Below are 12,083 nucleotides of genomic sequence, written 5' to 3' on the forward strand. Positions count from 1 at the left end.
TTTTTTTTAAGGTTTTATTTATTTATTCACGAGAGATACACAGAGAGAGGCAGAGACATAGGCAGAGGGAGAAGCAGGCTCCATTCAGGGAGCCCGACTCGATCCCGGGTCTCCAGGATCACACCCTGGGCAGAAGGCGGCACTAAACTGCTGAGCCACTCGGGCTACCTGTAGTCTCATAAATATGTTAAAGAAAACTACAACCCACAGTAGTTCTCATCCATCTGCAGACACTTTTACCAACCCTGTGCACTCATACCTACTCCTTCCAGTGTTGTTAAGCCAGTGTCATCACTGCTGATGACTATGAAACTGAGTTTAAAAGGTCAAGCTAGAAACAGAACCCAAATGTTTAAGATTTCTTTCCAGGCTAGAGTTGGGGTTCTTCATGAGCTAGTTCCCATGAATGGATTATGCTCTAGTTCTGTTTTGCTAGGAACTTTTTTTGAAAGAATGTGCTTTTAAACAAACTAATTTTTTTTAAAAAAAGATTTTATTTATTCATTCATGAGGGACACACAGAGAGAGGCAGAGATATAGGCAGAGGGAGAAGCAGGCTCCGTGCAGGGAGCCCTGTGCAGGACTCAATCCCAGACCCCGGGATTATGACATCAGCCAAAGGCAGATGCTCAACTACTGAGCCACCCAGGCATCCCTAAATACAAACTAATTTTTGTGATGTCCAAGGCAGGAGGAGTTAATCATTGGATGATACTTAGTCATGGGTTGTACTTTGGTCTGCTAGTTTTACCTCATATTTAGACATTTAAAATTTAGCTCTGTGTCTACCTGCACTGAATTTATGATTGTTTCCTATTTGTAGCTCTCTATGGAATTATTATTCTCAGTATTTCAACATTTGTGATTATTGATAATTGCTGAATATCAACAGCATGCCAGGTACTAAAAAAAGTTGTTTTTCAGCAGCATTATAATGACCGTTTTTGTTACATTAGAGTTTATCGTTAATACAGTCAGCTCCTGATTATTAGGAGTAAGGAACACAGCAGCAATAGCAGGGCTTGAGTAAGGAGAAAGCATGTAGAAAGCACACATAAATTAAATATTAGGTGTCATTTACATGCCTGAAAATGATTTTCAGATATAGAATGGAATGTTAAAGGACTAAAAGAAAATTATTATAACAGTGGAAAAAGTGCTACAATATTTATACAAAACCGTCTCAAGCTCATAGACTCAGAGGGTGTTAATCCTCAAAGACCACTTGATGATTGTGGAAGCTGAGACCCAAAGAGGTTAAGTGACTTTCTCAACACAGCAGGTTTGGGTGTTTTATAGCTATTTGACAAGGCTATGATTGCTCTCATGTTGTGAGCTAAATTCCAAAGATAGAGATTGTTTCCTTTGCTTTTGGGGGAGTGTATTGCTTTTATAGCACCATAACTGTATTGTCTCTTTTTGCTCTGTCATCTGTCAGCTGACTTTGAAATGCCTCATTTTTTTCATAGCATCATAAAATTGGGGCCTTGCACAGGGCATAAGAGATTGACAGAGGAAGAAATCAAGGCCCAGTGGAGTTACCAAGGCTCACTCAAGGTTATATATAGGCTTGTGTGTGTGGTAGAGGGAGGGAATTTAGGATCCAGATCCCCTCTCTGGGTTCACTGCTGCTCCCATAACCTCTTTACACTGAGCTGGAAACACGCCAGAAGCTATAAAAATAAGGACTTCTTTCCTCACCCAGAAAACTATAATCCATTTAGTTTTGAAAGACTTAGAGTTTAAAACCTCCATTTTGTGGCTTCCTAAGGTGCTGTGATTTGTTTCTTACTAGTTTCTTTGGTTCTGTGGAAATTTTTCTTGGTTGGTTCTCTGAGATTTGGATTTCCTTGCCAGGGAATTTTTAGAGAGAAGAAATTAGTATGTGTCACCAAAGGGGGAAAATATATACCTTAAGGCCCAATTATGCAATTAGAATTTTAATACAGAGTGTCATAAATTCTAGCTTCATTGCAATCATTACTTAGAAGACTGTTCTACTCAGAAGCCTCATCTGGTCATCATTATCATTACCATAACATTATCAGCCAACCACAAGCACTTATGGAGTGGCCACAGGTTATGCAGCACCTGCTCGTATTCTGGGAGACTTAGTGTGGTGTGTCTGTGTGGTGTTTATGTAGTAATCCTTGCCTTCAAGGAGTTTGTGATCTGCAAGATTGGAGGAAGGACAGGAATCTTGGGTAAAGACAAATACCTCACTTGCCTGTGTATGTAAAATACACAGTGACTCACTTACCTGGTTTTATATGGGGGAAGAGGACAGTGGTGAAGTATAAGAACGGACCTTACAAAGTTCTGGTTCTGGATAAATGGAAATCAGTTTGCTGACTTGGGAGGGAACAGCCTGGGCTGCAACAAACCGGGTAATTGGTTGGATGGAGGAAGTAATTGGTGGAGGGCCTCGGAAGCCATTAATTTAAATAGATTTCACATACTAACAGATGATTGGAGGACTGGGAGAGGAGATTTACTGGCTGTGGTTGATTAAGGCAGAAACTGACAGGCAAGAGATTGGAGGTAGGTTTTTTTTTGCAAAGAGGAGGTTTTTGCCTAGATTTAGATGAGGGATGTAGAGAAATCTACATTGTGATTGGTAGAACAGATAAATTAATCTCTTTTTTATGAGGATCCCCTTTTCCCTCATGTTGGGAAATAATGGCTGATAAGGTTTGGAGTGTCCTATAATTGTGACAGCACACAGCTCAATAGTTTTGCAATTTCAGCTCATGAGATACAAGAACCTGCTTCTGTGGTATGGTGATACCGCACCCTGAGTTGGGTCATGTCGGTTTTACCCCTCCGTTACTCTACATTTTTTATCCTCTTTGATTAACAAGAATATATTTTAATGGAGCTCATTATTTATTCACTTACTGCACAGCAAAATCATTTTTATAACTTATTCCATTGTGTTTATCTTGTAAGTGGAAGTATTTGGCATCTGTTTTTTTTTTTTTTTATAACAGACAAAAGTTGTATTTAGGCTAGCATCTTAAATTTTCTAGACTTTTATAAACTAGTTCTTGTAGGCCAGTCATGATTGCAGAAGTTAATCAGGAGTAGGTACTGAGAGGAGAAATCATAGTCATCCTTGATTTTCCATTTCTGAAATAGTGGTAAACACGTGGTGCATGTCCTGAGCCCAGGGAGGCACAATTCCTTCATTGCTCTCTCTGTAAGGGGGCTAATCTTTTGACAATTTTTATGGCAAATGCTAGGGCAGCTTGTGAGCTAAACCCTAATAAGTGAATGCTGAGTTTGTCAGTTCTCTTTCATCTTCCGTGCAGCTAATCAAATAGCACTGTGTGGCTGAAAATCTAGTCCACCTGACCTCTGTGAAATGGAATGTAGTTTCTTAGGTAGCTTTTTCCTGATTTGAGTCTTCTCTTTAAAAATCTAAGTTTCTCTGTGGTTTAATTCTTGGGCATTTCACATATGGCGGCCAAATTCGATTCTCTTGCTTTAAGAAAATTGTCATTTAATCGTGTCATTCTGGCTATGGCCTTTTCCTATCATGTGGCTGGTTTCCTACTGACCCTCCCTGGTTGTATCAGTAAGGAGGAGGGATTTGATTGTTGATGGATGCATGGCCCAAAGAAAGCAGTGGGAGAAATGCTATGTGAAGGCTTGAAAGTAAAAAATAAATGGTAGTTTTAGGGTTGTGAGTCTAAACCTGGCCAACTGTAAGATCACTGTTGTGGATGTTATTCATAACGTTTCCCTGGTTAATAGTCCCCAATTGGTGCTGTAGTTTATTGGTGTCAGTTGCTTCCTACCCAGAAGAGTGCTGTGTTACTGCTGTGGAGGGTGAGTGCTTAGCACTATTTACTTAAAACATTCTAGGTTGATAAATTACCAGCACTTCACTTTGGGTAAAGCTCATACATAAATCCAGCCCCTACAAAAAATAACAAGCTGACAGCACTTAGTCCTGTTTATAAAGTTCATACGCATCTATCTTTGATACAGGCACAAGTATATATCTATGAAATAGAACTGCAGCCTGTAAAAGTAATGGGAGAGCAGAGTCACAAAGCGAGAAGCATTGTACTTCCAGGCTCACTACTCTTCACTCCCTCCTGCTTGAAGGGCACCTCGAGGACGAGGACGAGGCCTGCAGCGCAGGGGCTTACATACCGTGGAGTCTAGATTTGTGTTCCTTCCTGCTTTTCTCCTCCCTGCAGATCACCTTTCTCACTCCCGCTACCTCTCTTTTCTTGTCTGCGAAATGATCATCTGCCTATTAGCATCCCTCCTCCTCAGTAGGCTGAGATGAGGTGCTGTGGGGCTGTGGTGATGTGTGTGGAGCAGTTTGAACACTTTGGCCAGGTGGAGAGACATGGGCCTCAGTGAACACTTAGGCAGAACCAGGAGCTCTTCTATTTTGGCAGTCTGTTCAGGAAAAATGACAAACCTTAATAAGAAGGCTTTTAAGTAGTGTAGGTGCAAAGCCCGAAAGACTTATGTGTTAACAGGTATCAGAAAAGGAAATACTTTAATAGAAAAATAAACAGGAGACTCATCCCCCTGGCCGTGGCTCCTTAGCGATCTGGCAGGTATTGTTACGGGATGCCTGACCGTTCAGAACCTGGGACCACATGGTTCCCAGTCAACTTGTGGAAAGTCCGAAGTGTCACATGCATCAGGCTGGAGCGGCGCATTCAGTACCGCATTGAACATTCAGTACTGCAGATAGGGTAATTATGCTGCTTGTCAGATACTAGAAAAGTGCAAAGAAACATTCCTTCAGTTTGCAACAGCTTGGACCCAAGCGGCAGACATGCTGTTCCCTCTGGCTGGCATGACCTCGTTTCTTTAGCCCCTTCACCAGAGTACCAACTACTGGCTGGCTCCCAAGACCCAGCCCAAACAGTGTCTCCTCCGTGAAGCCCCTTACCCCAGCTCCTAGCCTGAGCTGTCTTCTCGCAGCACTCTGTTCTGTTAGCATTTACCAGGTCTTGTTTTCATTATCAATTTACCTACCCGTCTTCCCTGTCAGACATGAATGGGGACAGTGTCTTGTCCTGAATTCATTTATCTCTTGTGCTGAGCACAATGACCAGGACGTAGTGGGTGCTCAATAAATGTTTGTCAAATGAGTGATGGCATGGTTAGCTTGATGAGAATTGATGGTGCCCTTTCTGATCTGTCATCCATCATCCATGGAGTGAAACAAGACCGGGAGGCTTTACATGGCACTACTTGAGAATGTAAGGAGAGGAGGCGGAGTTAGAATGAATAATAACCATCCTTTATTGAGTATTTACTGGGCACTATATTTACTAAAGTATCTAGGCTTTTAAAATATATTAATGAATTTATCCTTAGATCAATCTGCCAAGACAGGGTCTGTTTATCATCCCCATTTCGAAGCACAAGGAAGTTCAATAACTTGCCCAAGGTCACACAGTGACAGCGCTGAGATTCATACTGATGTTAGGTAACTATTGCCTGTCTCTGCCTCTTAGACTGGTTCCTGGAAAGAATTAAGCCCTAATGTACAGAGGCATCCATCTTAGGTAATGATTTAACTTCTCTCCTGTATATCTAGAAGAGATATGGTTATGTTTCATCCTTGGGAAGAAAGGAGAAAACAGCTGCCCAGATAACTTTTTGGTGGCTAACCACTTTCTGCGGTTAAAGTGAGAGAGGCGGAGTTTGTTAACCAAGAACTGGTTTTAGGTGGTAGTTTTGGTCCTTCTGGAAGCACAGCAGTATTCTCTAATCAAACTGAACCACAGCGCTTTCATTTTCTACAAGGACCATCTAAGTTTTTTTTTTTTTTTTTAAAGTTTATTTATTTAAGTAATCTCTACACCCAACGTAGGGCTCAGACTCATGACCCCGAGATCAAGAGTCTCATGCCCCACCGACTGAGCCAGTCAGGCACCTCTATCTAAGCTTTTTTTTGCCTCTAGACCTTTACATACGCAGTTCCCTGTGCATGGAACACACTACCCTGCTTGCTCCTTCTTCCCCAAGCCCAGTCGTCACTTGGCTCCTCTCTCCCACGATAAGAGTTGGTTTAGATACCATTTCCCACCCCTCTGGGATAGAGTCCTTTCCTGGGGGGTCTCTACAGCCTCTGAGGGTCCCTGTGTAGCACTCAAAAGTGTTATAGCACTGAAAACCACACCTGGAGTTGATGGTTTTGTGTGTAGGGTGAGGAAGGTGATTATCTGTTTTTTTTTTTTTTTTTAAGATCTTATTTATTTATTCATGAGAGACAGACACAGGCAGAGGGAGAAGCAGGCCCCACACAGGGAGCCCAACATGGGACTCCATCCTGGGTCTCCAGGGTCACGCCCTGGGCCGAAGGTGGCGCTAAACCGCTGAACCACCCAGGCTGCCCTGATTATCTGTTTCTGACTGGTTCATGCCCTAGTCCTATTCTGTAAGAGCAGAGACCGTCTCTTTTGTTCTCTATTTATCTCCTGCACCTTGGGTGGTGCTTAGACACAATGTGTGTTCACCAAGTATTTATTGAAGGAGTGGATGCATGGGGGCTTATTTATTTATTTGAGAGAGAGTTTGCCAGCTGGGAGGGGGAGAGGGGAGGGAAAGAGAAAATCCTAAACAGGTGCATGCCCAGCATGGAGCCCGATGTAGGGCTCGATCTCACAACCCTGAGATCAAGACCTGAGCTGAAATCAAGAGTCGGACGTCTGACTGAGCCACCCAGGTGGCCCTAATGAGGGCTAATTTTGCTTAAGTTTTTGAGCCCTGGGATTTTGGAGCAGGCAGATCTTCTGTTGGATGGCCACTCTTTGTGTCTTGTATGTATCAAGGCAGCCGGGCAGTGTGGGCAACAGAGAGATGACCGATGCCATTCTTGCTCTGAGGCACCTACAATCCTGGGAGACATTCAGACATTCATATCATGTCACAGCATCAGCATAATGCAGTGAATCACTGATAGAACCGTAAAGACAGGCATGGTCACAGTCTAGTAAGTCAGCTGACACCAAAGAAGCCCATTCACAGCCCAAGACCTCCCTTCAGAGTGTTACGGGAACCACCTGGAACAACTGTGACCAGTGGTTCTCATTTGTAAAGAAGTAGAAAATCAAATTAGGAGGACTAAGCAAACCTCATATGCTTGGGGAAGGGCATGTTGAAAAAGTAGAACCTCATGTAGGTACATAATATGTTAGAGGTTAGATTTAACCCCAAAGAAAAACTTCTTAATTACTTAACAATAAAGTTTTTTTTTGTTGTTGTTGTTTTTTTTTAGATTTTATTTATTCATGAGAGAGAGAGAGAGGCAGAGACATAGGCAGAGAGAAGCAGACTCCATGGAGGGAGCCTGATGTGGGACTCGATCCCGGGACTCCAGGATCATGCCCTGGGCTGAAGGCAGGCACTAAACCACTGAGCCACCCAGGTGTCCCTAGAGATTTTTTTTTTTTTTAAAGATTTTATTTATTCATGAAAGACACACAGAGAGAGGCAGAGACATAGGCAGAAGCAGTCTCCATGAAGGGAGCCTGACGTGGGACTCAATCCCAGGACCCTGGGGTTACGACCTGAACCAAAGGCAGACGTTCAACCACTGGGCCACCCAGGGGCCCCCGAGCATTTTCTTTTATAAATAGAGCTAATAAGACTTTAAATCAAATGTATTTAGGACATTTCTGCTTGTCCTCTGGCACCTAAACTTATCCTAACACTTAGTTGTTCCTCTGTTCCCTCTAAACTATGCCTCTCCTTCGGTATGCTATTTCTCCTCTAGTAGAACCACCTGGTGCTCAAGCCAGAAATGCAGGTGTCACTCTTCATTCTTGTTCCTGCAGTCCTTGTTCAGGAGTCAGCTCTGCGACCGCCTTTCCCACTTCTCAGGCTGTCTTGTCTCTTTCCCACTGCCTTCATCAAGGTGGGAGTTGGCCTCCTTTCTGCCTTTCTTGATTCTAGGCTCCTTTCCTCCAACCCATTCTCTGCCTCGTTAATGGAAGCACATTCCAGAATGCTGATCCAATCCCCTAGTTTCTCTTCGCAAGAGTCTTTTTGGACTCCATGGCAAGCCACCTGGCCCCACGTGGTGCCACATTCCCACCATGCCCCCTCTTGAGTTCAGGCTGTCTCAGCTCTACGAGATGACTTGCATTTCACTGTAGATATCATGATTTTCTTTTTTAGAATTCTGTCTTTCCCTCCTTCATTTAACTCTCATTTGTTCTCTAAAGCCTTTTCTGACTTAAGTCTTTGCTTGTGTCTTCCACAGGTCCCATGAGTCCACCATTTTGCATTCTCTGTCTGGTGTTGCTGGGCACATAAGATGTGCTCTGTAGTGCTTATTGAAAGAGTGAGAGGTAGCAGAGACTTTAATTCACATTGAGCTGTAAAGAAGCAATATCTGGCTCCTGTAAGAATGGGTTTGGTTTCAGGGCAGGAGAAGAGTATTGAGATACCAGTTTCTTCCAGGAAAAGGTGGTTGGGGAGTGCTGGTGGAGAGCAAGACAAATGAAGCCCTCAGAGCAGGAAAAGAGGCCACTGAGGAACTGAGGGAGTTGCCTACCTTAGATCACCAGGAAAAGACCAATGCCTGATTCAGAAGGCTGCCAAAGAATCTGTGGCTCAGTTTCTTTATTTTTACTTAAAGGGAAGAGTCTACAGTAGGTAATTACTCTGGCTCACATCTGACTTTAGAGTCAAAGTTAAGAATCTAAATAGGGGCATTCTGAATGGGGGTGAGAGTTTTTTTCCCTTTCCTCACTTTATTGCAAGCTTCCTGGGAACAAAGACATTGTCTATTCGCTTTCAGGGATTGTTTTGCATTTAAAAAACAAAGAAGTAGAAAGGAATACAGTAAAACTGCATTAATATGATACTGTGCTTGAGAATTTAAACACCCCCAAAGTCAAGAAATTGACTCATCATCGTCTTCGCAGCTTTGGTTGAGATGCACTGCACGTCCAGCTTGCGGATGGTCCCTCCATGGCAGAGCCCAGTCCCGCTGTGGCTGTGGCCGTGAGTTATGACAGCCTGGGAATCGATGCTGTGATCTTCCAGGCCCCTGGGTGTTCAACTTCTCCAAGTTAATGTCGGTTCTTTAGCGTTACATTATCTTGTAGAAAGGTAGTCATTTATAATTTATATACTATGTACTGGCTTAAAATAGAGATAAGAGGATAATCAGCATCCCAAAGCTTCTAGTTTTCCAGCATAACATTTCTTCAGTGAAATCTGCCTGTAGGAATTAAAACCTGCCATGAATTAAAAAAAACCCTTGTGCTATTGTCAGACTGGAGAAATGGGAGGTGCCATCAAACATTTAGTAAACTTGCAGAAGGGGAAGGAGATTTTTTTAAAAAATAAAACTTGTCATTTTATTTAATCTACTCAAAATCATTTCTAAAGACCTCAACCTTTGCAGTGTCCCAGGGGCCTCTCCTCACAGAGAGGAGATGGGGCAGGGCTGGAAGGGCATACAGGAGAAATGGCCCTCCCCAGTGAAGGACAAAAGCCAATTCATATCTCGGCCACTTGTCTGCTGCAGTTTTGGTGCCCTTCCATATAGGTTGCTACTTTGCTCTTTGACTGTAAACACAGAGAAGGGATGGGCTTTCCTGTTGAGTACCTCGTAGAGAACACACTGTTCATTCATATATATTAAAAATAGAAGCTCTACTTGAAAAATCCTCTGTAAAATTAGGTTTTAACAAAAGCCAGATATCAGAAGTCTCACTTTTTCTTCCTTCTTGCTTTTATAACATGTCTCTAAACCCTAAATTTTCTTCCATTCCTTTTCATTATGCACTTTCTGTGTGCCAGGACATTGGGAGAAGATTTCTAATGAGGGCAGGAGAAGGACAGATGCTTCTGCAGTCGAGTGGTCTTGCCCTTCCAGTATGTCTGGTGACTTTGCATTTGAATCCCCAAATTATTCTTACTGTGACCTCCATCTTTATGATGTGTCTCTTGTGCTCACAACTGCACCCAGTGTATATTTGAATGTCCACCAGATACCTTGGGTTGGGGGCGATGTTGGGGGCTGGGAGGGGGGGCAGCCAAGCTACGGGGCTAGTATGGGAACATCCTGGGTGATTTAACTTGGAAGCCACAAGGTGGCAACATTTACTAAGTGGCTGGGCATTTTCTTCTCTTATTAAGATATTGAATGTACTTTTCCATTTTCTCTGATTGAAAAGCTGAGAAAAAGATTTAGCAATCATTGCTTTAGGTCCTTTTGAAAGTGAAGCTGTAGGATAAGCATGCTGCAGTATATTGGTGTTTGTTCATCCTCTGGGTTTAGATACAGAGTTTGAAATCGCTCTGTGTGACTGTGGGTAAGTCACCTCTCCTTTGGTTTCAGTTATATATCAGGATGGTGGTTGGGCTGACTGGTTGCTAGTGGTTCTTTTTGTGCGTGATTTATGACTTCAGTTACAACTTCCTCCCCTCTCTTGCTTTTTAAATAAAACTTCCAGTAAAACTTGTCTTTAAAACCAAACCAAACCAAACAAAACAAAACCAGTAGCTGTTTATCAAAGGACAGTGTCATGAGTTAAAAAAAAAAAAAATTAATGACAAAGTCTCAAAGAAATTAATATCCCTAGAAGTTAGCCATCTCCCTGGGTTAACTCAAGAGGCTAAACTCTCCTAAATGAGGATGCTTATTTACCAGCTTTCCTAAATTAGCAGCTTTGGGGATATTAAGATCTGTAAGGAACTGTCCAAGGGAGGTATTGTGTATGCTTTGGAGTGATTAAGCCATTAAGCTCTAATTGGTATTTTCCCACTCATGGTTTGTGTAGAAAGCTTTAAAATTATTTAGGAATTCTGTGCTCATCAGCCATCTTAGTGTCATCCCCACATTTTGGAACCTGAGAGTAGGGAGTGCAGAGAAAAGGTTTTTGTTCAAGCAGATTATGACTTTTGCTCACAATACCCTTCCTGTTGGCTTGTTATATTGCAGATGAAGTGGAAGGGGAAGGACCTCTTCGACTTGGTGTGCCGGACTCTGGGGCTTCGGGAAACTTGGTTCTTTGGACTGCAGTACACGATCAAGGACACCGTGGCCTGGCTGAAAATGGACAAGAAGGTTGGGCTGGAACTTGATGAGACCAGTGAGGCTGGTGTGTGCTCTGGTTTTTCCCTGAGCATGTGCCTAGCTTCTTTGCTCATCTTGGGGTACTATGGATACACAGTAGAGAAGGGGGCAAGTCCTGAAGTAAGTCACGTAGAAAACAGGTCCCAAAGATGCCACAGGCTATCTGTTCCTCACATGCTCTCCTACAAGCAGAACCAACCAAGATGAAACTGTTGCCATCTCTGGCTTCTTTATTCCCTATCACCAGGCTAATTGCTTCTGGCTTTATGCTGTTTAATTTATTGAACCACTATTCAGGCTTTATGAATAAAAATTATTATATTATTATCCTTTTTTTTAAATAGTTTATGTCTTTGAAAGATTTGCTTGGGACTCATGTTCTTTAGGGAATGTTTTTAAGTCTTTTTGAGAAACACTGTGGCCCAACTCAGTTTAGACATTAACATGATCTAAGGAATAAAGAGTGCCCTGGTCCCTGTGGCAAAGAAGGAATGTCTGGTTTTTTTTTTTTTCTTTATAATTCTCTGAGGCTTCTGAGGCTTAGAAGACAAGTTGAGACTCCCAGCAGTTCTAATGTGGCTTAGAAATGGATATTGCCTAAGGGAACTGCCTTCTGCCCAGATTCACATATGCACACAAAGGCACACTTACCTACTTACTTGCCTACCTAACCATGAAGACGTTTGGGAACAGGGCCATTTGTTTTTGTTAGTAACTCCTAAAAGTCCTCTAGATCTCAAAGTAAGTCAATGTCTAATTCTTACCCAAATGGTACCCTCTGCAATTGATTTTATCGTCTGCTGTATGGCATGATAAACAATGAATGCCTCCTGTTTTTTTACAAGTTTGACTCTAAACTCAAGTGTTCAATTTGTGTTTCCATATGTACACAGTAATCTGAATCTTCATGTTGGAATCTCCACTGGTTATAAATTTCATATGGTAATTCCCAATGATCATAAGCATCAGAATGCCACCATGCACCAATGTCCATGAGAGTGTCCTAGAT

At 42.5% G+C, this 12,083-nt stretch overlaps 1 protein-coding gene across 12 annotated transcripts in view; it reads left to right on the forward strand.

Moving 5' to 3' along the window:
- NF2 (neurofibromin 2) overlaps nt 1-12,083 on the forward strand; it is a 79,104-nt gene that overhangs the window by 16,209 nt on the left and 50,812 nt on the right. For 10 of the 12 annotated variants that reach the window (XR_005379363.1, XR_005379364.1, XR_005379366.1 and 7 more), the window contains exon 2: nt 10,940-11,065. Coding sequence is in view for 8 of the 12 variants with exons in the window: in XM_038575589.1 (XP_038431517.1) it covers nt 10,940-11,065 (126 nt within the window). In the remaining 4 variants the exon portion in view is untranslated. Of the gene's footprint in view, nt 1-10,045; nt 10,311-10,939; nt 11,100-12,083 lie in introns of those variants that run through there. The other 2 variants (XM_038575586.1, XM_038575587.1) reach the window with 2 other exon arrangements.

The sequence above is a fragment of the Canis lupus genome, chromosome 26 (genome assembly GCF_011100685.1).
Source record: "Canis lupus familiaris isolate Mischka breed German Shepherd chromosome 26, alternate assembly UU_Cfam_GSD_1.0, whole genome shotgun sequence".
Taxonomy (NCBI): Eukaryota; Metazoa; Chordata; class Mammalia; order Carnivora; family Canidae; genus Canis; species Canis lupus.